Genomic DNA, 26,405 nt, shown 5'->3' with positions numbered 1-26,405 from the left:
ATACCCACACGCAGAGCGACATACAGACACACGCACGAGCACGTGCCCGAGGGCAAACACGTAGACGCGGTCACCACCAAAGCGTCATGTCTTCTGCACCTGCAAACTCCGGAGACGTACCCTCCCACTCCCCCGGCTTTGCCACTGGAGCCACCGCCGCCTCGGCCAGCGTCGATGTCTTCTCCTCAGCTTCTGCCGTTCGCATTGAGGAGCTCCAGCGCACGCTCGAGGCGCTTTATCGCGATATTCTCTTTCCGTTCTATGAACCGGTCGAACGCCTCCGCGTCGTGACCAATCGAGCGATCCGGATTCAGGACGTGGTGGATGCCGTGGAGAAGCAAAGCCAGGGTGCGCTGTGAGACTGAAAGCCCCCCCCCCCCTCCTTCCACCGAGGTGACTTGATCAGCGCAGGGAGCAAACGCGAACCGCGGCATCGGCGTTGTTGTCGATGCGATTCGTTGCTTTGGGTGTCTTCGTTTGTATACTACTGATGAATGTTTCTGCGAATGCTTCTGTGCGTGTGTGTGTGTGTGTAGGGGGGGGGGCGGTGCGAAAGGTGCCGGTGGATGCGCGCTGTAGAGAGAACGGGAGACGACCGCACTGAATCTCCCCCCTGTTCGCTCCTTTCCTCTCCTTCCTCCGATGCTCAGCTTCAGCTTCCACGCACTGCAGCGCTGGCGTTCGGCCTCACCAGCCGACGTCCCTCCTCTCCACTCCTTCCTTTCCTCTTTCACACGGAGACAACCGGAAAACAAGAAGAGCACATCCACAGACATGAAGAAGCGAATGAAAACGTCAAAATGTCGGCAACGCCCGGAGAAGCGGAGGACTTTACATCCACTATCGCATCTCGCACGGCTCCAGAGGGCAAAGCGAAGCAGCCGAAATGCCTTCGTTTGGGGGTGGGGTTTCAAGTGCGCAACGCGCGTTTTTCAGAGCACGACGGAGAGCGCCGTGGACGAGGGGCAAATTCTCTTGCACCTCTGCAACGCCCTGTGCGCTGCGTTCAGCTCCCTCTGCCCTGTCGTTCTCTTTGCCTTTGTGGCTTTCCATCGTCACGCTTTGGACCACTCCCTTCGCCGCTCGCCGCGCACGTGAAACACAGCCACGGCTGTTGTGCGTCTCTCTCTCTCTCTCTCGTATCGACTTCATCCACTCCTTTCGCTTTACACACGCACACACGCACGTACACGAGGTACATCGCTGGGTGCGGGTGCCTAAGTGCACGTATGGGTGGCAGGGAGGGAGGAGGGAAGATAGCATGCCAATGCGAGAAGCCGACGCGCAAAAGCCGATCTCCCTTGTTTTCCGTTTGCCCTACTCCTTCCCTCCCTTCAGTTCGGCGGCGGATTCTTGAGTTGCCGAGGAGGAGGAGGGGGATCAACAGCCACACAGAAAGCGGCACTCTGTCTTCCTTTTTCATTTGTTTTGTTGTCGGGTGTGTATCTTTCTGCACTTGTTATCAACGCGTGTGCGTGTCTGCACATCCGCGCAGCTGCCGCAGCCTTTGTTCTGACTGAACGAAGAAGAGCACTAAAGTCATGAGGAGGCCTCATGTGCTGCGCCCTTTTCTTTCTCTTCCCGCACAACGAGAGCCGTGCGTAGGCGGGGACCGCTCTCGACGAAACGGGCCTCATCTGGCTGCGCCGCCGCTCCTCCGTGTGCCCTTGTCGATTTCAGCATGGCGCTTGACTGCCCCCCTGGGGGTGGTGCAAGTGGCGGGCACTGCAGACTCGGTGCCGCTGGCATCGGGTGAGGTCGCTGCACGGTCAAGGTTTCCAGATTCACACGACAGTGATGAATTGCGCCCGTCGGCGGCAGCGCTAGTCTCTTCCTCAAGCATTCACGGCGGCAGCTGCGCCGGTGAGGCGGCCGAGGAGGCACCTCTGGCCCCTACACTATTCCACCTTCTGCAGCTCCGGCGCTGGGGCGATTTGCACCCCGCTTTCATAGGTGGTGCACACTCGTCAGGCGTGATGGCCATGCCTGAACAGATGTCGAGGGGCACGCCACCACCACCGCCGGCCAAACCGTCCTCCCAGCAGGAGGGGGATCTTGTGGGCCTGAACCGTGAAGTCCGCGCCTTGGGCGACCTGCTGCGTGCGTACCACTTCTCGTATCGGCCACTGCCCATGTGTGTGCCCAAAACGACGCCCTCCATTTCCAACACAGCTCAGAGGAGCCGCGGAGGGTCACGAAAGGACAAGCGCGCCCCGGCTCAGCTGGTGGCTACGTCGACGGATGCCGAAGAGGCGTGGCTGCTGCCGTTGCAGCGCGATGTCGTGCAGTGCGTGCTGCGCCGCCTGCAGGTGATGGAGCTCGTTCTCAAGAGGTTGGTGGCTCGAGGTACATCACAGAAAGGCGGTGCACTCGGCAGTCCTGCAAAGGCAGTACATGAGGAGGTCACCGCATTCTTCGCTGAGGAGATCCGTGTGGTCGCCGAGCTTGTGGCGTTGCGCGGTGTTCATGAGCGCGACGCCCAGTCGTTGACCTGCCTCGTCCACGTCCTCACTGCCGCAGCGGATGCAGGTGTGGTCGTATCCGTCGCCACGCTTGTCGAGGCAGCAGCTGCGGCGGTGCAGCACAGTCAGTGTGGTGTGAAGGAGGGCCGCGCCTCGGTGGCAACGACCGCCTGGCGCAGCTGTGTGCCGTGGCTGCTTCACTGCTACTCCACAACAGATATGCGGGTATCACCATCGCTGCTGACCACCTCGGTGCAAACACTCGGCGACGACGCTGCAAGCTGGTCGACTGCGAGCGCATGGATGACCGCCGCTGCGGATCGCGTGTGCGCCACGCAAAGCACTGAGCTGCTTCAGCTCACGCCAACACCTGCGGAGGCGCGGTGGAAAGGCGTGGTGGCTGGCAGCGGCGCCGACACCTCGGTGCAGCGCGAGAAGGCAGCGAGGGCGCATACGTTTTGTCCGTGGCAGGGCGTGCTGGATGCCGAGGCTACCGAAACGGCGGAGGCGCAGACGTACACGTTCGAGGGAGACGGCGGCGGCAACAGGAGAAGGGCGGCAGGGGAGACGTGGCTGCGCGACTGGTGTGCAGGGTGCGGCATCACAGACGTCGGAGGAGAGAGCAACAGCGACTCCACCGGCACGTGGCACCCCTACTGGAAACTGGTGGTCAGTGGGATGGTGCGAAGCTGTGCCCGCGCTGTGGATGCGATTGTTGAGCTCAGCGAGGGAACTGGCGAAGAGAGGTGCAGTGATGAGCTTTCTTCAGCGAGGCCAAAGGCTACGCGACATCGCAGCCCGGCATCGTCAAACTCGACGCTTGCCACGCTGGAAGAAATTCAGTTTTACGCCGTTGGATCTTACGTCTCTCTCCGGCGCATTGCAAGCTCGCTGCAGCGTCATCATCGTCTCATGCCGCTGTTGCAGCTGCATGAGATGGTGAGCGGGTTTGTTGGCCCGTCTGGCGCAGTCGCGGGTGCTCTCTTGCCGCCGCCGCAGCGACGACAATGGCACGAGAACAATGCCCCCCGCCGCCGCGCTGATGGTGTCTGCGGTTCTTTATCGACGGGGGCAGCTGCAGCACAGTGGCGGCGCCGCCTCTTGTCAGGCGAACTATTGCAACCGCTATCCACCGCGCCGGGTACTCAGGGTGAGCGCCGACGGCACCGTCGGAGCGATCGCCCACCGCCGGCGTATCTTCCGCAACGACATCAGGCAGGTGCGATGCTATGGCGCGAGGTGGCTCTCTTCGACGCGTACACCCTCATCACTATCGGCCACGTGAGCGAACACGCCGTCGACGGCGCGGAGGTGGACAAGAACGCTGTGCTGCAGCAGCTGGCGTGGCTTCAGCAAGAGTGTGCGCAACATCTCACCGTGCTGGAGGCTTCAGACAGCGAGGTAACGGAAAGGGTTGGCACCGACTCCGAGCCTGCCGAGTCAGGTGGTAACATCGACTCTGAGTCATCAGCGACCAAAGACCGTGGCGCATCCTACTCTATGCCACTTGCACGAAGGTCAATGTTGCTGCGGTGCCTCAAACAGCGCACTCGCGCTGGGCTGATTGCCAAGCTGCAGGAGGGACTTCGCCTTAGTGCCAAGGTGCTCGCCCGCTGGGGCACGCCGGAGCAGATTTGCGCACTCTACCTTCGATATCCATCGATGGGAGCTAGCTGGGAGGTGGGGCGGGCATTGCTTCAGTGTGGGCAGTACAGCGTCGCTGTGGAGGTGCTGGAATCGTTGTTGCAAGCGAGTGCGACCGCGCGAGGGGCGTCAGCGACGTATCCGTCGGCCGTCTCCTCTACATCCTCTCCTCCGTTGCTGCTGTCCAACAGTGCGATTGCGGTGCGTCAGCTGTTGCTGGAGGCGATGGAGGGTGCGGCAGCCGCCTTGGTGCAGCACTCACAGCAGTGCCACGCAGTTCCTGCCTCAGGATCCTCTTCAGACGCCGCTGCCACCTCTATCGACGGCAGTGCGGGAGGGGAGGAAGTACCGCTCCCCGCAGAGCTGCGTACGCGACTGCATTCCTTGTACGCGCACCTATACTCACTACCGATTCCACTTCCTCTGTGCCTTCATGCAGTCGTGCGAGGTCTCACTTCCGCGTCAGAGGAAGCCGCTGTCTACGGCATCCACAACGATGCCGATGCCACGTCCCCGTTAGCTGCACGTCGGCACATCAGATCAAAATTCAGCACCTCTGCAGACTCCCCGTCTGCGTTGCGGCCTCCGTCACGACAGCCGCACACGTCCGCAGAAGAGCGCGCCCGCACGACGGCGGTGCTGTGCACATATGCTCTGCGATGTCATCTCGCTGAAAACCCGCATAAAGGGCTTCTGGCCAAGACAGTAGAGCTCTGGGCGTCGTGCGTGGCGCCGTACTTGTGTCGACGCAGCTGTGACGGCGCTGAGGCTTCACCAGCGTCTCCTTTGACGTCACTGAAGCTATCCCTCACGGATCAGTACCTCCGTGCGGTGACAGCAAGGATCCTCTGCGGCTACCCTCAGCTACCGGTCGCTCGACTGCTGTTGTCGCGTCTGGTGCAGCTGATGACTCCGCCGCCGTCGATGGCGCCATCGGGGACTTTAGATGCTCCATCAACCGACGACGCCGACAACGTCTCTGCAACAAGTGATGCACGGGTAGCGCTGACGGTGGTGTGGTTGCTTGGAGTGCTCTACAAGCTTGCCGGCATGCCTGCAGCTAGACACTCGGCCACCAGCCACGGGTCTCGTTCTCACGCAAACGTTGCCATACCCACATCCCTCGCGTATCGGCTATGTGTACCAGTGACCACCACCACAGCTTCAACGCAAGACACGGAGAAATCGGCGCTCATGTCATGTGACACGCAGCTCCTCGCCGGCTGCCGCGCATGGAACGCTGGCTTCACGGAGCGTTACGCGCTGGACACACTGCGCTTGATGCCGCGTATCGCCTTGGAGGCTCTCGAACGGCTGTTGCGCTCGTTAGCGCGGCACTCTGCTGCCGTGGCTGCCACCAGCCCGACCGGCTCTCTCATTGCGGCCGTACAGAGGGCAGCCACTCTGTCTGGACGGAGCGTCGGCTTCTTCCACGATCGCGTCAGCGTGATCTTGCAGTACCGTCGAGCCGAGGAGGAGCAGCGTCAGCCCTGGCAGTGCAGCGCGTGCTACCTGTGGAACAGTCGGTACGCACGAGCCTGCAAGCGATGCCATGCCTTGTCGACGGTGCTGCTACAGTGCCGCGCGTGCGGGTGCTTGACGTCGTCCGCGGACGACCGGGATGATCATGGGCTGAGCTGCGACGTGTGTGGGATAGCGTTGGTTCCACCTTTGTCGTTTCAGAGCAGCGGCGAGGTGCCGCAGTCATCTTCGTCAGCGGCAGATCCCTTGCTATGCGCTTCCACAATCGATGCAGGCGTGGTGCATGTGCGGACACAAGACCTCACGACTGCCGAGGGTAGGCGCTTCGCCGCTGCTGCTGCTGCCACTGTCACCGGCACCGGCCGCGCAGCCAATCGGTTCACCGCTTCTGCCGCCATCGCACGCGTCGTGCCGCTGCGACAGTGGACGTGCATGCACTGCCGCACCGTGAACGATCCGCAGCACGTTTTCTTCTGCCGCGGCTGCGGGCGAGCGACGACCGATCCGGAGAAGCGCGAGGCGGCGGCGAGCGCTGCTGGTGCCGATGGCGCAAGCAATTCTGCGGCTGCGCTGGCTTGTGAGGGTTGTAGGCACAGCCCCAAGTCCATCGAGGCACGTATGCGGCCGTGGTGCGAACGGTGCGGTGCTCTCTATCAGCGCGTTCGAGAGCTGCACAAGCCGGCTGCCGGTAACTGCACCTTGTCATCGTCGACCAACTCGCCTTCGCATGTGCCCGCCTCTGCCACCGGCACGATCCCTCCTACCGCTGCTTCTACAGGGCAGCACTCACCATATCTGTGGTGGTGCGCCGAGTGCACGGCGGCGCTCAATCCCTGGACACGCACTCACTGCGAACTCTGTGGCGCCGGCCGGCCGGCCGCTTCTGCCGCTGTGCCGGAGGCGACGCCTGGTCTCTCACTCCTTTCAGAGAAGTACAACGCTGCTGCCCCGTTCATTGTGCTGCCTTGGCTGATGCAGGCGTGTCACTCCTGCAAGGCACAGAGTCGTGTTGGCATGCTTCATTGCTGGCAGTGCCACGCGCTGCTGACGTGGCCGCTCGAGGTGCAGCGGGCGGTGTCCGACGGGTGGCGGCGGTGGGTGACACAGGTGGCGCACATCGTGATGGACGTCAGAGATACAGAATTGCAAACGGAAGATGGGGCCGCCTGCTCATCCACAGGCGCAGATACCCCATTGCACGTTCCATGCGGTACGCAATGGCTGTGCTTGCATGACGGCTGCATGCATGTCAACGTTGTCCACGGCGCAGCAGCAGACGCTTATGGCGACTCAGGCGCAACACCAGCGCCTCTCTGTCATACATGCACCGCGTGCGCCTTTGCACCGCGCCGTCCAGCCGAGGTGCTGAGTCCGTTTCACGACCGCTTTGCCTGGAGTGAGGCAGCGGCGCGGCTTTCTCCGACGAACGCTGCGTTGGTGGTGGAGGCACTGCTGTTGCCACCGAGCTCACCGTTGCCCGGCGACGTCACCATGCGACACTCCGAGTCGTTCGGCGCTGTGAGCGCAGCGTCGGAAGTGTTGTCTGCGGTACGATCAGAGGAGACAGCGGCAACGGCGCCACAGTCACACGAGCGATGGCTTCACCGCTCGTGGTTGTCGGGCGTAGCGACCACCTTTGTCTGCACTTCATGCGGGGCGAGTGGGGCGTCTGGGGCGGCGGCGCCGTCAACACCGTTGCCGGTGCGTCTTCGCCCGCTCTTCATGGTCAACGTGTGCGCCTCTTGTGGGTTTTGCGCGTGGGGTCGGTCGTCGTGCGCGTATGACATACCCGGCACTCCCTGTGCCGGTGCTGGCGATGACGTGAGGCAGCAGCCGTCCTCGTCCCCGGCACGTGGTCAAGCGAGAGAAGGCGCGATGGCGCAGCCGCCACTGTTGCCGGGAGAACATGCCATGGCTCTGCGACTGCTCCTGAAGGCCCTGGCGCACGCTGTACGGGAATGGGTTGCGCTTGAACTACCTCCGTCCAAGCGCGTGGCCTCCAGGTCAAGCTGCACCGACGGCGGTAAAGCCTCAATGGCGGCCTCTTCTCCGGTGTCTGTGACGGGGCCAAGTCGGAGGCTGGACTGGGCGTGGCTGTCTCGTTTTGTCTTCTCTGGAGTCCGGCTCATCACCTCGTCCGCGTCGGAGGCGCTACCCCACGGCGACGACTCTCGTGGGGGCTCGTGCGCCCTGCGTCACCAGCACTGCCTGCACGAGCGCCTGCCGTGGCGCGGCTGCGACTTGGCGTCTCCGCAGCAGGCTTGCTCCGCTGAACCGCGAGTGGCCGTGCTCGAGAGTCGCGGCCACGGCACGGGAACGGTGCACTCGGCCATTGTAGATGTGCGTCAGGTCTTGGACGGTGTATGTGCTCTTGCCGAGCACCGTGTCAGGGGGTCACTGTCGTGCTCGAGGTCGCCGCGGCGACGGCATCGCGGCAAGGGCGATCACGCCCATCAGCAGCACGCGTCTCCACCGGCGCTCCCGCCGTGTCTGCAGGACGCATGGACTCGTCGGCTGATTCTTGCAGCCCTCGAGCTGATCGATGTGGTCAACGCCAGCACTGTCTTTGACGACATCGGCTTTGCCACGCTGCGCCGTCTGTGCCTCCTGCTCCGCCCTGACGAGGTGGAGCACATCAACACGGAAACCAAGTGGACATACCTGCAGGACATGAAGCTGTCTCGAAGCCATGTGTTGCGCGGGTGTGTACAGTGCGAGCAATGCTTGACAACCCACGGGCCCGATCAGCCGTGCGCCGCTCCGTAGCCGGCGCATCACCGGTGCTACTCACGGAAACTCCCGCACACACACCCCCACACAAAAAGCGACGTGGACGACATAGCGTGTCGCCTGCTGGTTATGGGAGCGTCGGCTCTGTTGTTTGAGAGAGAAGTCAGAGGATTGAGGGAAGGGGGAGGGAGGGACTTCGGGTGGCGCTGGTGCAGCACATCGCACGCGTTCTCTCGACGTTTGTGTGCTTGTTCGGCCACCCGTTCACACGAAATACGTTTGCCTGTGTCGGAAAGACTATCGCGAAGCGACCAGCGAGCGTGCATGCCACGCACTCCTCCCACCCCTCCGGACATGGACGCACTTGCACACACGTTCCTCGACGACGCTCATGACACATCATCATTCATTCCTTTCATGTTGGAGAAACACCCGAGCAGAGGAAAGCGAATGCCGTACGATGTGCACGTTCGTCTGCAGCAGCAGCGATGGTGAAGGCGGCTCGCCTGCTTGCGCGCTCATGTCCAATGCGGCCCCACGATGATCCCCATGCGTTCCCCTCCCCCTCAAGCCATGCCGCGTACACACGTACACAAATGTGCATGCGCTTCGCTCATTTTCCTTGCGCGGTCATCTTGACTCCCTTTCTTGCTGCCTTCCTTGGCCAAACGCGTTAACGCACCCACCCGCCCGTCTCCTTTGGTGCCTCCTTGCTCCGGCACCTCACACGCGGACTCATTGAAGGAAGCACTCGGTGAGCAGCTGTGGGTGAGCCCATTGGTGTGCCTGTTAGTTGTCTGCTTTATGGTGCGGCTCCTCAGCAATACATGCATAGGCAAGCAGCTGCGCCTCATCTCTGTAGTCGCCACGCCCTACTTCGTTTTTGTTTCGCTTGTTTGTGGCGTTCTCACCTCGGGCGGTACGTGCTGACTGTGTAGTCGCTCTCTCTCTCTCTCCATCGTGGTGACCTCTCTCATCCTCTTTGCCACCCCCCCTCTCTCCACCCACGCGCTTGCACGGACACATTCGTACGCGCACCTGGCGGCACCTCCGTTGAAGAGGCTGCTTGTCTCCTGCCACGTTGCTGCGGTCGTCGTCGTCGTTACTTGTTTCTTCTGCATCAGAGGCACGCTCGCTTCTCTCTCGCGCGCGCCCCGCTGAGATGTTGCGACGCAGTGCGGTGCGGTACCTCAAGGCGCGACCAAAGACGGTCAACATCGAGCCAGGTAGCAACCGATTTCTCGACCCCAATGTGGAGGCAAAGGCGAGGGACATCTTCGCCGTACCGGAGTTTCCGAACAAGGCGGTGCTGCACAACTGGCGCTTCTTCATCAAGGCTGGCAAGGCCGCAACGGGGCCGCCGGTCGGCCAGGAGTTCTCGAAGCTGGGACTGAAGGCGATGGACTTTGCCAAGGCGTTCAACGACCGCACCAAGCCGCATTTCAAGGACGATATCGAGCTCATTGTGCGCATTCAGGTGTACTTTGACAAGTCGTACATCTTCCGCATCGAGCCGCCGCCGACGGCGTGGTTTCTGTTGCGCGCGATTCGCAAGAAGAGAGGCGAGACGGGCCCTGTCGCTCTGCGCGGCAACTACTGTGCCTATCTCACCCTAGAGATGTGCTACGAGATCGCCAAGATGAAGCAGATGTCGTGGGGAAAGGTCGAATACCCACCAATCGAGGTGCGTGTGCGGCGTGTCGTTGGTCAGGCGAGGCGCATGGGCATTGCCATCATCGGCATCGACACTGTGCACAGCTCGCCCGTGAAGGACATGACGGAGAAGCAGTACCTCGAAGAGAGCGAGAAGCACCGCAAGGTGCACATGATACAGTATGAGGCGCTGAAGGCGAAGGAGCTCGAGTCGGCCCCGCTGATTGAGCGTCTGCATCGACCGAACATGGCCCCGCTGACAAACACGCAACTTGAGGAGGGCCTGAAGGATGCAAACCTGCTGAACGCGCTGTGGAAGTCGTCTCACCCCAAGAGTCTCTTCGCGCAGGACACGCGCGATCGCGAAATGGCGCGCCGCTACCTGAACACGCGCGGCTGGTTCAAAGAAATGACACCGGAGGAGATGCGTGTTGTGTTTCTGAATTACCGCCTCCCCGAGCAGGATCGCCAGCGGCAGCTGAACATGACAGACGGACAGGCGCAGTCGCAGGCCTTCTGGTCGCGTGATGCCACGTCACCGCAGTAAAGCAGGCGTTTTTGTGAGACGGGGAGAGCTTGTGTGGTGCTGAACAGGGCATTGCTGGCTGTGCTGTGCCTGAGTCGGTTGTGCCGCCACTTACTTTGCTCTTTTCTTTTACCACACACACACACAAACACACACACACACACACACACAAGACAGGCCCTCTCGCCTCTTGCTGTTCTTCTCTCTTCTCCAGCGTTGTCTGAACCCTCCCCCTCCGTCTGTCTCCATCCCTTTCGCCTCTCGTTTTGGGTTCTTCGTCGCCTTCTCCGCGCCCGCGTTAGCTGCGTTGCTCCCTGCCTCCCGTCGTCCTTGGTGTTGCTCATCGCGTACAGCCATGCAACTCAGGTGATGCGTAGTGTTTCGGGCGAGGGGAAGACGGGGGTTGGCGGATGATGAGATCAAGTACGTTTTGTGAAGAAGAGTAGGGAAGAGATAAGCCGCGAAGCGAAAAGGATGTGCCTACAGCACACAGAAGGTTTCCCTCCAACGGCAACCAGAGCAGAGGGTGTCGTGGATCGAGGAGAGAGATCGACGAAAGGAGGGGAGAGAGCAAAGGGCGACACACGACGGGACCGCCGTGCTGCACCCCCCCCCCTCTTTCGCTCTCCGTTTCCCTCACTCTCTTTTCGTCTTTTTTTATTCAGGTCCTCTTGTCCGTCGACCGCCTCTGACCCATCCACAGCCTGTTGCGTCTTCGACGCCGACGGCACCGTTGCTGCCCGATTTGTTCCACCCCCTTTCTTGCTCTTGTGTTCTTCCTGCGCCCACCTACCGCCTGCACACAAACACACGCACGCGTGCGCGCGTACTTCCTCCGTCGCGGGGCCCCACAAAAAAAACAAGCGAAGCATCACGCAACAACGACGCACTTCGACACCTCGCCCATTCTTGTCCTTGCCCATCTCTTCCCTCAACGCACATCGTTTGCTCTCCTACCCAGACTGCATGCCACCCCAAGTTGCCTCCTGAAAACCGTTATTCGCGAAGTCACTCACCCCCATTACCGTCGCTACCATCACATCAGCATCAATCACAGCGGAGGACGAAACGGCAAACGCGAACACAGCCGCTCCGTGCACGGGCACTCACGCAACCACACAGGTCACGTGGCCCACTGTTGCCACCTAAAGCTGCTTGTCCTCCCTGGCCCCTCTGCGCCACACAGCGCTGCTTCCCAGCTTCCTCAACCGCAGCAAAAGAAAAGTGCGACGATGCCGCCCAAGGTGAGCGAACTGCCGCAGCAGCGGAAGAACACCGTTCACCACCTCCCCGATGATGACATAAGCCTTTTCTTCCGCGTGCTGCGCTTTCTCTCCGCCCACTCCCACCTTGCCACCCTCGACGCGGCCACGGAGCGCCTCGATGACGCCGACCGCAGCCCATCCACCACTCCGTCCGCTCCGGTCGCCAGGCGTGGCGTGCAGTGCACCCAAACCGGCACGAGCGCCTCCGTGAACAACCAAATTCCAACGCCGCCCGTGCTGCGGGAACCGCTGGAAGAGTTCCGCATGATGGCGACGAATTTGCCCATCGATCAGGAAGGGCTCGAGGCGGCGCGCAAGACTGTGTGTGAGCTTCTGGAAGGGCTTTGCCACAAGCTTGCAGATCCTGCCATCACGAAGGAGCTGCGGCAGAAGGTGCTGCTGACGGACGGAAGCGAGCTTCTGGGAAACTCGAGCAGCAGCAGCGGCGCACTGGGCATCTCCGCCGTGGAGTGCGGCGCCATACGTAGCTTAAGCAGCTTTGGCATCGATAGCCTCAACCAGATGCAGGAGATTGTCCCTGGCCTGTGGTGCGGCTCCTACCACCCAGCGATCGATCGCGAGCTGATGAAGCGCCACGGCATCACCCACGTGTGCTGCTGCATTGGCACGCCGCCAAGCTTCCCGGGGGACTTTATATACATGACGCTGTCGGCCGACGACCGCCCCGACTACGACATGACGCCGCACTTTGCACACACCTTTGAGTTCATCGAGAACGCGCTGGTGACGAACCATGGCGGGGTGCTCGTGCACTGTGGCGCCGGCATCTCTCGCGCGCCGACGGTGGTGTCAGCCTATCTGATGCGGAAGCTGCGCCTTTGCTCGTCTGCTGCGATTCATCTTGTCCAGCAGCACCGCCCGTGTGCGTCGCCAAACACTGGTTTCCGGCAACAGCTGTATGAGTACGGCATGAAGATCGGTGTGCGTGAACAGGAACCGGCGGCGCGTAGGGAGCTGGCGAGCGAGAGCGCTTGGCGTGCGGCGAATGCTCTGAGGAGGCCGTAAGTGCCCAAGGTGGGGGGGGCCATCGGCTTCTCGACGCCCTCCTCTCGTCTTGGCGCAGGGAGACGATGAGGAGGGGAGGGGGGAAGGGGAGGCAGAGACTCATCGACAGGGCTAAATGCTGAGCACGCGCATGCAGGCATGCACGCGCACACGTAGTGACGAGAGGGCAGAGGTCTGCGCTATGTCTCGGCGTCTGTCTTTTGAGTGGGCACCGACGCTGCCTCTCACTCGCCTTTTGCGCACTGAGGCCTCCTTCCCTCCCTTCTGCAGCCTTTTCTCTGCCGCCTGTGCATGCGTTTACCCCTTCTCGCCATGTATGGAGATGTGGTACACGTATGCGCGTGGTGGTGCGGGTGCTCGGCCGCTCCGTCTTCCTTTTGGCACCCATCTATCTGCCCCTTTCGTTTCTGTCTTGTCACAGCGCGCGCGGAGGCACATGTCTGCCCTGCCCCGTGAGCGTACATATGTACATCTATGTGTCGATCTATAAACATACGTGTGCCTATGTACATCTTTTCGTTTGCTGTTTTTACTGCGCTCGCTCTCCCTCTCTCTCCGTGCTTTTGCTTTGGAATGTGATGAGCCGTCGCTGCCTGAAATAGACGTACTCGCGTGCCTCTGGTGCCTCTTTCTCCCTTCCCTTCCCTCCCTTGGTCACTACTGGTGTTGCTGCCTGTCGGTGTCACGGCTCTCTCCTTTTCGCTCTGCCCTCGGTGCGTTGTTGCCGGTGGTGGGGGTACTCTTTTCATCACTTCTCTTATTCCTCTCCTATACCGGAGCGCGTTGCTTGCGCACGCGCTCGATCCCCACACTCTCTACGTGTTTCTTTTTCCTTGTCTCGCATAGATGATTGAAAGCAGGTACGAGGGGCGGGCGCAGGGGCGAGGAAGGTCGGAGAACGGCCGGGATGTTGGGCGTGAGTGACATGGGTAGCTGATACGATGAGCGATCCTATCGCCTCCCCTGCTTTAGCGGAGCGGAGCGCAGCCACGCGCGCGCTTCCTCACTCCCTCCGCACATACTCGCACACACCGCGTTGCCCTTTCTTTTTCGTCACTCCCTCCCTTAACGGCTCCGTTTATCGTGTTTAGGTTTCACTGACGTGCTCTGTTATTCGCATCACCGTTGCCCCGTTTTATTGCTGCTCTCTCTCTTTCTGCATGATCGCTACCGCACTCGCACCCTGCGTCTTTCGCGGATTGGGGGGGGGGGGCAGGGGCTGCATCGGATGCGCGTGTCATGGACGCGCCGATCTGCGCTTACGTCTTGTTTTTTCTCTGCTGTTCTCCCTCCGTCTGTCCCTCTCCCACCGACTGTGCACGTGCGCGCGGGTGCTGGTGGCAAGTTTGACATGCGCTTCACACACTTACACCATCTTTCCCTCACATACACACAAACACGCAGGCGAACGCTCGACTGGCTGACGATGCTTGCCGTTTCTTGGGCTCTTTTTAGTTCCTTCCATGTCGAGTGTATACTGGCATCTTTTCATTGTCGCCTCCATGACGGAGGGAGTTGCACATGTGTTGCTCATGGTGGCGCTGTGCTCTCTGCTCGACGTGTATCCGGTGATGTCATGCGTGGAGATCGATGATGGCGCATGCGCTTTCATCGCTGCCGCTCCTTAATTATTACTCTTCATGCGCGCGCGTGTGTGTTGTGCTGGAGGATGCCCGCTGGTGGCAGACGAGAGAGAGCGATACCACAATGCGTTGCTCACGCACGTGGCGAGTTTGGCAGAAGAGGGGAGGGGGATAGACGGCGCAGGAGATGCAGGGGCGTGCATGCAGACGGCGGTGGCGTTTGCTTGTCAGTGCACTTACCCACTCACGCACCCCCTGTGTCTTCTTGTAGCGTATTGTCGGGCTCCTGCTTCTTGATTGCATGTTTATTTTCTGTTTCCCTTTTGTGTGTATAGGCCCTTCTCCGCGAGGTTGCTGATGCAGCGGCTGCGGCGTGTGGAGTTGATGATGATGGCCAGGGGAGAAAGCAAAAGCGACTAGAAGCACACAGAGGGGGGCGATAGTATGCGTGGGGTGCTGCAGAGGCTTTTCGGTGGTGGGAGTGGAGACGCCGCCGTGTCTCGTTGATGATACCATGACCCCATGCACGCCTTTTGATGCATACATACAATTTTATTTTGAAACCATCCACAGCGGTGGGGAGGGGGCACATTGTGATGAGCGTGTGTGTGTGTGCGCTGACGGAGGGAAGTGCCAGAAGGGAGACGATGAGGTCTGCACCACTACTCTTCGGTGACACCAATCCTCTGTAAACCTACAAGGATGCAGTCTCTTTCCTTGAGTTCCCTCTATATCACCTCTCGCAGCTCAGAGACACTCCAAGAAGATGAGTAGGCTGCACCTAGTAGAGGAAGAGGCTTCTTCCTGTGTGCTCCGGCTTGTAGGGAACGGCTGCACCAAAAAAAAACACGCGACACACACACACACACACACACACACACACACATACACACAGATGCACAATGAAGGAAGAGCGCAAAGGTGCTTCGGGCATGTACATCCACATAGGTTCTATCCACCGCAGTCAGCGTTGCCTCGTTGTTCATCGAGTCTCCCCTGTCTTTCTCTCTCTTGACTCTCTTGCCGGTCTCGCGCATCTGAGGACTGGGCACATCAGCGTATCGCAACCACGCCCACAGTCACAAGCGAAACGAAAAGAGGGTAGCAGCATCATTCCTCTTCGATCGCTTCTTGCACCAATCATTGACCTACGTGACACCCCCCTCCACACCTGCATTCACAGCTGCGAGAACGTGCTTCTCGAGCACCCAAATACCTTCTTGGACGCATACGGACGCACATCGGCATCATGCTCGGCTCTGGCAAATCGAGCGGTGTGGTGAACGAGGCCAGCAACCTCAAGGCCAATGAGAACCTTACCGCCACCATAGAGCAGATGAATTCGAAGGCGTACCGCCAGAGCCGTGACATGAACGACGTCATTCCGACACACCGCCGCCCGGTCACTGAAGCTGTCCGCGACAATGGCGTCCCCGTGTACGACCCAGCTGCGGAGAAGCACGCGGAAAAGGTCGAGCGCGGCAATGCGGCGGGCGCCGAGGACGACGACGATGAGCTGATGGAGTTGCGCCGGATGCGCCTGCAGTGCATGCGGGCCAACCAAGAGAAGCAGGCAGAGTGGCGCAGCAAACAGCACGGAGAGTACCGTGAAATCTCACAAGACGACTTCTTCAACATCGTCGTGCGTGAGAAGGGTGGGAGCGAACGGGTATGCGTGCACTTCTACCACAAGGACTTCGAAACGTGCAAGGTGATGGACCGTCGCCTGTCGGAGCTGTCGCGCACCCTGCTAGCCGTGAAGTTTGTGAAGATCGACGCCGAGCGCTCGCCCTTCCTGGTCGAGCGGCTGCGCGTGACGACGCTGCCGCACTGCTTGCTCTTCTTTAACGACGTGTGCATTGATCGCATCGTCGGCTTTCAGGGGTGCGTGACGGAGGACGGCACCCTCGACGCGAACTTGTTGCGGGAGCGCATCGTCCATGCACTCAAGCTCAAGGGCGACGAATAGGTACAAGAGTCGAACCGGCGACGGCCCAGGTGAGCACACACACACACACATAAGGCGCTGAGGGAAAGCTAGAAGAGACAGGAGCTGACGTCAGAGGAGAAGGGTGCGGGCAGCGGTTCGGCTGCTGTTGTGCACCTCGCCGTGATCCACGCGATGTTCTTTCATCGACGAGGAAGAGATTATGTCGATGTGTGTGTGTGTGTGCCCGATCTCCTCCACCATCCCTGCCCTTCCTGCCTCCCTTAAGCCACGCGAGCCTGTGCTTGTGTGGCTGCTGACGTAACATGGACCCGACAGGTTGCCGCCGCTGCTGCACCTCCGGCTCGAGACAGCTGCGCTTGTGGAGATGGTTGCACACGGGCTCGCTATTTGTGAGTGCGTGTGTGCGCGCACGGGCGCACTTGTCTGACGCGTACAACATGTCAGTGGGGAGGAAGCATTGAGGCGCGCATGCGCCGCTAAAACCAACACGTGAGCAAGAAGACAACGATAGAGGAGGATAGGCGAGGGGCGGTGCGCTGGACGGCGCGAGACCCCTCTTTCTCTACCGATCACTCGACACCCTCTTATCAGCTGCTCGCACTTGCGCATACTTGGGTGTAGAGAGCCAGAGAAAAAGGGCGTTTACGACTCGCCGTCTCCCTCGCCACTCTATGTACCTTGGGTCACCTTCGGCAACCCCACGCATCTGTATAATCAAAAGAAGCAAAAGGAACAGAAGCAGGCGACGCTTCTGATCATCTGTGAAGTCAACAGGCTTGTGTGTGTGTGGCCCCATGTGCATCGCGCAAGTGTCTTATCACTTCTCGTTTTTCTGCATTTCCCGCCTTGAGCTCTTCTCCGCTTGCGATTCCGTTCGGGGGGTTTTCCGCTTCTGTACCACGTTAGTTTTGCACCCCTCCTCTACCTCTCTGCAGATGATCTCCTCTCCATCCCTTCATACACGCATCCATACATACATACGCACAGCGGGTGGGGCGGGCGGAAAACGATAACATGATCAAGTTCAACCTGAAGTTGATGGGGTTGTGCCTTGTCGGCTTCCTTTTGTCAAGCTATGCGTATTCCGTCGAGGTGCACGCCGAGCGGGCGAAGCTGCTCGGCATCACCTACAACGCCTACTGCGATATCGGACCTTTCTCATGCACGAAGGTCTTCTCTTCGGAGTTCAGTTCCGTCACCCACTTCTTTGGGCTTCCAAAGACCTCCAACGCGCTCGTGGGGATGCTCTACTACACGGTGGAGATGCTGTGCTGCTGGCATCCGACGCTAATCTTGATGGTCAGCGCGCCGAGCATTGTGGCCACGGTGTGCCTCGCCTTTATTCTCACAGTAACCCTGCATGACTTCTGCGTGGTGTGCTGCTGCACCTATGTGGTGAACGTGACGACGGTGTACGTTGCGTACCGATGGTGGAAGCGAAGCGCGGCGAGCAAGGCGGCAGTAGCATCATCGTCATCGAAGAAGTCCAAGAAGCGCGCGTGAGTCACCCATCTCTCGCCCTCTTCCTCCTTCCTCTCGTTGAGTGGTGAACACATGGCGAGGGAGACTGGGGAGAGCGCTAGCACAGTCTCCGAACGAGGCTCCTGCGTCGGAAGCCTTGCGAGACGCAGCCTGCTATAACACAAATGGGTCCCATGCCGAACACGGAAGGAGGAGGTGCTCCCGTGCGTCAGTGCGGTTGATGTGGGGTCGAGGGTGTGCGCGTATTGGTGCGAGACACTCGTGCTTTTTGCTTGTTGGGTTTCTCTGTACAGTTGCGGCGAAGAAGATGGACGTATGAGCACGCTACACATGCGCGATGCAACGATTTGTGGGGTGGGTTGATCAAGGGGCCCGGGCATGGCCTCTGCGCATATTCGCCGCCTCCTCTTTCTCTCACTCATCAACAACCACGCTTATCTACACCTTCAAGGGTGTGGCCGAGACGTTAGCGCTGCTCTCTGTTGGAGAGCGATGAGCGCGCGTCTGTGCACCACAGCTGGAGACGAGGGGCAAAAGAGGAACAGGACGAGGACGGGAAAGGCTATATCGAAGGCCACCACGACGGCCCACCGCTGCTTTGTCTCGCTGTGCCACGCACCCATGTGTTCTTCCCTGCCTGCACGATGCACTCCGAATGCTGATCGCCGCTTTTTCTTTCTTTCTCCCTCTCTCATGTCTCCCCCAGCACTATCGCTTCGATCCTCCTCTCTGCTGTCACGCTGTGCATCTTCATTCAACAGGGAGCAGAAGAAGCGATAACGTTCGTAGAAGGGCCGCACTGAGAACACCTCCGCTACCCATCCGAGCACACCCGGCACGCGCTTGAGACGGGACACTTAGCGCGCATGGGCGTGTATGTCTTTCCGCGCCTGATATCCCCCTCTGCGTGACCGCATCTCTCTTGTTTGTTTTGAGCGTGAGAGGGATCTGCAGCGCTGCTGGGAGAACAAGCGGGTGCCCCTTCGGATCACCATCGAATAAACGCCCACTCACCCACCCACCTACACACACACACACACACACACACACACACACAAAGAGACTCTCGCGCAGATCGACGCCGAGTGCTCCGCAGTTTTGCAGGCCAGCCCCTCGTGCACCAACCTTTGAAACCAGCGCTCGTTGCATCGCCGTGCCCGCTGAGCACTATTCTGCGCCCCTTTCTCCTGCAGAAGCCGACACGCAACCTCACTGCGTCTTCAAACCGCAGCTCACCATGTACCGCTGCTCCCGTGTGCGGCTCTCCTCCTTTGGCAGCTGGTCACCTTTTGGACGGCCAGACCGCTTTGGCGATGCCTCTGGCGCGAAGCCGCGCTTCGGTGATGGCGGCTCCGCACCGCCTGACTTGTTCCAGAAGACGGCGCTGCACCGTCAGTCGCACTACGCCGTCTCTGCCGGCGGTCGTGGCACTGTAAGCTCGTCTGAATCGCTCTCCGCGTCCTCCTCGACGACGCGGAAGAAATCGTACGCGGAAGCGGCCGCTGGGGTGCTTGGGACGGCCAGCAGTGCCGCCCGCCAGAAGGGCGTGCACATGTACGCTAGCAAGGAGAACGCATGGGAAGGCTACACGGACGATCGGTTCTACGGCGCCAAACGCTTTCGCGAGTACTGGCAGCGCATGCTGGCCGACCGAGGCGTTCGGTACTACATGTTCACCATCATTATCCTCATGATGGCCGCCACGGCGAAGCTCTGGCAGATGCAGAACCTGCAGCGCGAGGAGAGCGGCTTGCTGGGGCCGCGGAAGAAGCAGTACCGCAGCCGCCTCACCATCGTTCTCGACGTTGACGAGACCATCGTCTCCTACGGTGACAAGGCGTTCCGTCTAAAGGCCGGCCTCGTGCCCCGTCCCTACCTGGCGGAGCTGCTCGACTACCTCACCTCTATCGACGCCGAGGTGGTGCTGTGGTCCGCTTCGAGCGAGCGGTACATGCGGCAGGTGCTCGGCATAATCGACCCCATGGGGGTGCGCGTGTCGCAGTACCTCTCGCGCGGCAGAGAGTGGTTCACACACGACAACTACTACGAGAAGAACATCTTGTGGCTGAAGCGGCCGCTGGAGGACACCCTCATTATCGAAAACCGTCCGCTCTCAGTGCGCAACTGCAACGGGAACGCCATCCTCGTGGACGACTTCATCCGCGGCGAGTACATGGACACCGGCCAGGACTACCCCGCGAACGACCACGCCCTGCGCACCATCAAGAGTATTGTGCAAGACCTCGAGACGAGCGGGATGTCTGTGCCGGAGTATCTCGCGAACCACAAAGTGCGCCATAAAGAGATCAAGGAGATCCCGTGCCACCTCGCGATTCGGCAGCTGCCGGACGAAATCGCGCGCGGCGTCTTCTACTTTGTGGGCGACAAGTACAAGACCAAGCCCAACGCTGCCTGATCATCTGCCGTCTAGGGTTGTTGGGTGAAGTGTACAGCCAAGCATTGCTCTTCGCAAGGTGCAAGCAGGACCGGGGGTGGCGAAGGAGGTCGCGACACCGATCTTGTTGGTATTAATAGCGGTGCTGACGCGTGATGATTGATGGTGTTTTATGTTTTCTTCATGCGCCTCCCAGAATCCTTGACGGCGCGTACCTGAACATGCATGCAGAGACACGCAGACATAACAGGAGGCACTGCCGCAAAGTTGAAGTGGTTTGCCGCTCTTCGTCCCCCCTCCCCATCCTGTGCGCTGAGTATGCGCCCACACTATCGATGTGGGATGCGCAGGGCTGCAACTGAGTCTCTCTCTCTTCCGACCGCTCGCCTCCGCGGATGAAGGCGATGAGGCAAAGTGGTCGCGGCAAGCTGGAAGCGAAACCAAGAAGGAAAGAAATGGATACCGCTGTCGTTGTGAAACGACGTACCGTGCCGATCACCCGCTTCTCCCTTTTCTTTGTTCCCCTCTATGCGTGAACGCGTGGCAGGATGTAAGCTCCTCCAGGGCCTGCCGACTCTCCTTTTATCTGCGTGCGCACGTGTGTGTGTGTGTGCTCCACTTTCTCCTCCTCTCTCCTCTCCGCCCTTCGCCCCTACAACGGCAGTCTTTGGGCGCTGCGCGGCTTGGGTGCGTTTCCATCAGTTCTCCACCTGCAGCCACCTCCTCCCGTTGTGCGCGTCTGCTTCTCGTTTTTTTTTTCGGTTCGCAGCTTCGTCCCTCGCTCTCTCTCTCCTGCGACTGTGGCCTCGGCAATTCAACTCACGGCCGCCTTGTACGCATTCGCCTCTCCTCCTCGCCTTCCCTCCCCCCTCTTTCTTTCTGCGCGCACGTCTGTGTGTGTATCTGTGGGTAAGCGCGTGTGTCGCTGCGAGGATCGACTGTAGACGCCCCAGCTGAGAGGAGGCAGGGCTGCAGTGCGAAGCCTTGGCTGACAGCGGACACACTCGCCTCAGTGCCTCGTGACACACTGAAAACAGCGACACAGACTTCTTTCGTACGGGCAGAAAAGGTGCCTCGACACATGAAGGTGAGGGGGCGGCCCTTGACCAGCACACAGACGACGATAGAAGCAACGCATCATGGACTCGAGGCGTGCGCTCGTGAAGCGCTACGTCTTTGGCACGAACCATGACGGCAAGAACTGCTTGCACTGGCTTGATGACGGCTCACTCGTCTACCCGGTCGGCAAGACCATTGTGCTGCAACAGCCAAAATCGTGCACGCAGCGCTTCCTCGAGGCGGCGTACCAGAGCACGGCCATCACCGCCATCGCAATGAGCGCGAATAAGAAGTTCATGGCGATCGCTGAGAGCGGCCCGCATCCGCAGGTGCAGATCATAGACACCGTGACTCGCAAGCGCCGCAAAGTTCTGAGTGTGACGGACCTGGATAGCGATCGGTATGTAGCCCTCAGCTTCAGCAGTGATGGGCGGCACCTCGTTACCCAGGGCGGCGCGCCAGGGTGGAATTTGCACTACTGGAACTGGGAGCGCTCGCAGCCTCTGGCGTCCGTGTCGGTGGGGCAGCTGTACTTGACAAGCGCGCAGGCGCAGGGGTCGACGTCGAGCGGCAACGCAGCTAGCATCGATAGCGACTCCATTCTCCAGGAGGGGGGCACGCAGAAGCTCGACGCAGCTGCCCGCACTGCGGCGCGCAGCGCCCTCGCGACATTGCGCGCACCACCGCAGGTCGTCACGAGCATCGGTGTCTGCCCCCTCGATCCGCTGCTGGTGACCGTGGCAGGTATTGGCTTCTTTCGCTTTTACCGTTACACTGAGGGTCTCCTCCAGCCGCAGCCGAGCACGGGCGTGCCGCGCGAGCAGTTTGAGAGCTTTTCGACGCACCTCTGGGTCACCGAACACAACGTCGTCGTGGCGACGCACAGTGGACGACTTTTACTGATCCAGGACGGGCGGTACATGAGTGCGATTGAGATACCGCCATCGCCGCCGTCACATCTGCGAGGCTCAACTTCCGAGCCCCTCCTGGAGGGGGCGGGGGCCGCCGTGCCAGTGGACGTGGTGATGTGCATTGTTCCCACACATCAGCAGCAGCATCAGCGGGCGCAGCACCACAGCGGGTTCATTGCCGGAACGAGCCAAGGTAATGTTCTCATTTTCCAGGGCGACAACAACGCCGCTGGTGCCGACGGCGTCGCGGACGCACTGAACGGCGAGATCGTTGCAGGTGACACGACCGGCTACACGTTCGTGTGCCGACTAGAGGTACCCGCCTACGAGGCTGGCGAGCTGCAACAACAGCGCTCGCCACATGCACCGCATCACGCATCTGCCGGACAGAAGCCGGCCGCTCCAGCGCTGATGTCAATCACAGACACCGCCGCTGCGGCTGCTGTGCCACCGTCGACAACCGCAGACGCGGAGAGAAGTGACAAGGGACGCACCGGCCGCCTCTTCCAGCTCCGCGACCAGATTGACGCGAAGGGTGCCAGGGCGAAGGCGTCCGCAGGGACAGCTGCTGGGCGACGAGGTCAGAGCACCGCAAGCGACGACGCAAGCGCCTACAAAGGCGGCATTGATAACGCTGGCCAAACCATGGGCAGCAATGGGCAGCGGTACAGGGTGTCGGCCTTGGCCCTTGATCAGGCGGAGGAGTGCTTAGCGGTGCTCACGGCGTCCGGAAAGCTGTACGGGCTTAACTTCCAGCAGAACTGGGCGGCGCGCGAGGCGATGTTCCACACGTCGAACGTTTCCACGATGACCTCCGCCTCCGCTGGTGGAGCAGGTGGTGATGAGGCACCGGTGCTGCTTGCGCAGCTTCCCTCCCTCCTCGAGCACAGCGGCGGCGATCTCGGGCGGGCGTCGTTGGCGGCCATACCCGGGCATGTGTCGACTCGCAGCATGCTCTTCCAGTCTCTGTACCCTTTCACCCACTGCGGCCGCGTAAACGGTATGGACTGCAGTGTTCGCAAGCCGCTGCTCATCACCTCCGGCAGCGACCACAGCATCCGTGTCTGGAACACGCAGACGGGGCAGTTGCTCATGTGCCAGTTCTTCGCATCGGAGCCCGGCGCTGTCGCGATCCACCCCGACGGCCTCATGGCGGTCGTCTGTTTTCCTGACAAGGTGCGTGTCATGAGTGTGCTCTGGAGTTCGTTGCGTGAGCGCCGCACGATCAACCTGCGCAACGCGTCCGACGTATTCTTCGCGAAGGGTGGCCAACTCTTTGCCATTGTGCACCATAACCTTGTCTACGTCGAGGACGCGAACACGTGCGAGCTGCAAGGGCAGCTGCGCGGCCACCCGCAGCGCATCAAGGACTTCCAGTGGTGCTCTACGACGGCGTACCCAACGGACAACCGCGCCGTGACGTGCTCGTCGGATGGCATGATCATGGACTGGAACATATCCGAGATGCGCAAGCAGACGGAGCATTCCGATAGGCGCTTCCAGTATGTCGCAATCGCGTCCGATGACCGCAGTGTCTGGGCGGTGGCAGCACCTACACCGGCGACGGCGCTGGACGTGTCGTGGAAGGTGCTGCTGCGCGAGATTGATCGGCAGAGCCTCGGCACCATCAACGCAGGCACAAACAAGGGCGTCGCAGCTGGCGGCCCAGGCGCGCGGGGTGCCGCGGGTGGCATGACGGCGACGTCTTCGGGTGGTGGCGGTGGTATTAGCAACGTCCTGGGCAACAGCGTGGGCGACTACGAGTTCACTGAGACGGCCCTGACGCGCCTCCTGGTGGCGCCGCACCAGCGCGTGCTGATCGCCGGCGCAGAAGACGGCTCCGTAAAGGCTATGACGTTCCCGCTGCAGGCCGGCATTCAGGAGGCCCCGATTGCCGCGCACGCGTTGCCGGTGACCCGCATGGCGCTGTCCTTCGATGAGACGACGCTCTTCACCGCCAGCGCAGACGGCAGCGTCATCATGTGGGAGATCTTCGCTGAGAAGGATAAGGTGAAGCCCACGGGTGCGGGAGCCACCAGCACCACTGGCCAGCACCACGACCCGGCGAGCCGCCGCAACATGAACTTCACCGAGGAGGTGCTCGTCACGAAACAGGAGATGGAGGAGCAACGCATTGAGATTGAGAGCCTGCAGCAGTACATTGAAAAACTGAAGACGGACATGGAAAGCGAGGATAAGCGTCGCGCGCACGAGCAGGGCACTCGCACCCGTGAGCGGGCAGAGGAGCTGCAGCAGGACGCCATCGCGTTGGCAGCAGAGTACGACGCCCTCCAACATGCAAAGGCGGATCAGGAGCAGACCTTTCTGGACGCCAAGAACGAGATGGCACGGGATGCAGCGCAGACGCTGGAGGACGTGGAGATGGAGCGCCAACGCGAAGTCGACACCCTTGCCGACGAGTGCGGCGCGCTTCAGCACCGCCTTGAGACGACGAAGGTGGCACACGCGGCGGAGCTCAAGACGTTGCGTGCCAGCCTGGCGCAGGCCCGCACCGAGGACGAGGCGCACTTCCAGGACGTTCTGAGCCAGCGCACCGAGGCTGTGCGTAAACTTCACCGCCAGCTGGAGCACAGTAACGAGACGAACCGCGTCACCCTCCATCAGCTTGAGCTGGACACCGACTCGGAGTCGCAGTCGGTCTTTCAGAAGCAGCAAGGCACTCTGCAGCGGGCACGGGAGCGATTCCTGCACCTGAAGGGCGAGGGGGCCGTGATGCGGAAGAACTCGATGCGGCTGGAGCGGGAGATCGAGGTTCGCACAAACGAGCTTCAGCTGCTCGACGGCGCCAAGGCAGCCCTGCAGAGCCAGTTGACGGACCTGACGCAGCAGGTAGCGCAGCTGCACCAGGACATCGACGAGCGCGACAGCGTCACGGAGAAGAAGGAGAAGGTCATCTACAGCCTCAAGAAGCGTAACCAGGAGCTGGAGAAGCACAAGTACGTGCTCGACCACCAAATCCGCGAGCTGAAGGGGCAGATAGAGCCTAAGCAGCGCGAGATCGCGGAGCTGAACCAGGAAACGAAGCAGCAGAACGCGAACCTCGAGGAGCAGCACACGAGCAACCTTACCCTGCGCCAGAACACGGAGGAGTTGAAGAAGGACATTGCCGAACAGCAACGCACGCTGCAGGCTCGGCTGCGGGAGCTGCAAGGGTTGGAGACGTACCGCTCGCGAGCTGAGCGTGACATTGGGGAGCTTGCCCATCAGCTACAGGACCCGGCGTCCTTGGCTGCCGCCGTTGCGCGGCTGTACGAGGTGCACGTCGCACCGCGCGATGTCAAGCAAATCGCTCCGGCGGACCCGAACGTAAAGCACGAGCTGCAGTCTCAGCTCGAGTACCTCTCCACCTCTGTCGACGCCCTCCGGCGCAAGCTTAAGTCTGACGAGCAGCGGCACAAGAAGGAGGTCTCGGCGATGATGACGGAGAACCTATCACTCATTCGCGAGATCCACTCGCTGCGCGGCGAGATGGATCATCTGCGTGCGCGGGTGGCGGCAGACACGGTGTCCAAACAGCAGCAGCAGTATCAAATGCAGCGGCGCGCGGGCGCGGGCGGGGGTGGGGCATGCCGCGGCGCAGGTCGCGCCAACGACGAGCGCAGCAGCGTCGCGGACGCGGGCGCCACCGACACAATGGGCTCCGCCGTCACGGACGCTGTCGGACGCTCGATTCAGCTTTCCCCCAGCGAGGTGGATAACACCCGCGGCGGCAACAGGACGCGTCGGCGCGGTGGCACTGGCGGCAGCGCAGGCCAGCGACCAGTGACACCGCAGTCAGAGATCGAGATAAGCAGTCGCGAGCTGCGCATGTTGCGCGCGTACATCGAGAAGCTAGAGCGCTCCCTTGCTGGGCTGCCGGACTCTAGAGAGGTGCAGAAGGAGAGTGTACGACTTCCACCCGTAGACTCCCTTGCCATCACGTAGCAGAGCTACAGACGATCATCGTCCGTAGAGCAACGCACGCACGCATAGGCACCCGCACAGGCACGCGAGCGTGTGGAAGTAGAGGTGGGTGGGCGGGTGGGCAAAAAAAGGGAGCGAGAGCGCTCACATGGGTGGGATGACCACAACCAGGCCTGTGCCATGCAAGTATGCTCACATCTCTCTCACTCTCTGTCCGTCTGTCGGTCGGTCCCTTCCCTTCTGCGCCCTCCCACACCATCGACGTGTGTCTCTCGTCGCTGCCCGTTGTTGTCTGTGTGCTGGGCTGTTCGC

General features: G+C 60.8%; 7 protein-coding genes across 7 annotated transcripts; all 7 read left to right on the top strand.

Annotated features, from left to right (window-relative positions):
* Positions 1-1,976: 1,976 nt before the first annotated feature.
* Positions 1,977-8,354, top strand: LDBPK_272150 (hypothetical protein, conserved; the record flags this gene model as incomplete). Its single annotated transcript, XM_003862018.1, has 1 exon — positions 1,977-8,354. The coding sequence occupies one exon, from the start codon at positions 1,977-1,979 to the stop codon at positions 8,352-8,354; it is 6,378 nt and encodes a 2,125-aa protein (XP_003862066.1).
* Positions 8,355-9,480: 1,126 nt separating this feature from the next.
* Positions 9,481-10,518, top strand: LDBPK_272140 (ribosomal protein L11, putative; the record flags this gene model as incomplete). Its single annotated transcript, XM_003862017.1, has 1 exon — positions 9,481-10,518. The coding sequence occupies one exon, from the start codon at positions 9,481-9,483 to the stop codon at positions 10,516-10,518; it is 1,038 nt and encodes a 345-aa protein (XP_003862065.1).
* Positions 10,519-11,729: 1,211 nt separating this feature from the next.
* Positions 11,730-12,788, top strand: LDBPK_272130 (dual specificity protein phosphatase, putative; the record flags this gene model as incomplete). Its single annotated transcript, XM_003862016.1, has 1 exon — positions 11,730-12,788. The coding sequence occupies one exon, from the start codon at positions 11,730-11,732 to the stop codon at positions 12,786-12,788; it is 1,059 nt and encodes a 352-aa protein (XP_003862064.1).
* A 2,832-nt stretch (positions 12,789-15,620) lies between these two features.
* LDBPK_272120 (hypothetical protein, conserved) lies at positions 15,621-16,340 on the top strand (the record flags this gene model as incomplete). The annotated part of the gene is made up of 1 exon (XM_003862015.1): positions 15,621-16,340. The coding sequence occupies one exon, from the start codon at positions 15,621-15,623 to the stop codon at positions 16,338-16,340; it is 720 nt and encodes a 239-aa protein (XP_003862063.1).
* A 996-nt stretch (positions 16,341-17,336) lies between these two features.
* On the top strand, positions 17,337-17,825 carry LDBPK_272110 (hypothetical protein, conserved; the record flags this gene model as incomplete). The annotated part of the gene is made up of 1 exon (XM_003862014.1): positions 17,337-17,825. The coding sequence occupies one exon, from the start codon at positions 17,337-17,339 to the stop codon at positions 17,823-17,825; it is 489 nt and encodes a 162-aa protein (XP_003862062.1).
* A 1,531-nt stretch (positions 17,826-19,356) lies between these two features.
* Positions 19,357-20,220, top strand: LDBPK_272100 (hypothetical protein, conserved; the record flags this gene model as incomplete). Its single annotated transcript, XM_003862013.1, has 1 exon — positions 19,357-20,220. One exon carries the CDS (start codon positions 19,357-19,359, stop codon positions 20,218-20,220), a length of 864 nt encoding a protein of 287 aa, XP_003862061.1.
* Positions 20,221-21,338: 1,118 nt separating this feature from the next.
* Positions 21,339-26,114, top strand: LDBPK_272090 (hypothetical protein, conserved; the record flags this gene model as incomplete). The annotated part of the gene is made up of 1 exon (XM_003862012.1): positions 21,339-26,114. One exon carries the CDS (start codon positions 21,339-21,341, stop codon positions 26,112-26,114), a length of 4,776 nt encoding a protein of 1,591 aa, XP_003862060.1.
* Between the last annotated feature and the right edge of the window lie 291 nt (positions 26,115-26,405).

Source organism: Leishmania donovani, chromosome 27, assembly GCF_000227135.1.
Source record: "Leishmania donovani BPK282A1 complete genome, chromosome 27".
Lineage (NCBI taxonomy): Eukaryota > Euglenozoa > Kinetoplastea > Trypanosomatida > Trypanosomatidae > Leishmania > Leishmania donovani.
This window is presented reverse-complemented; position numbering and strand designations above follow the sequence as displayed.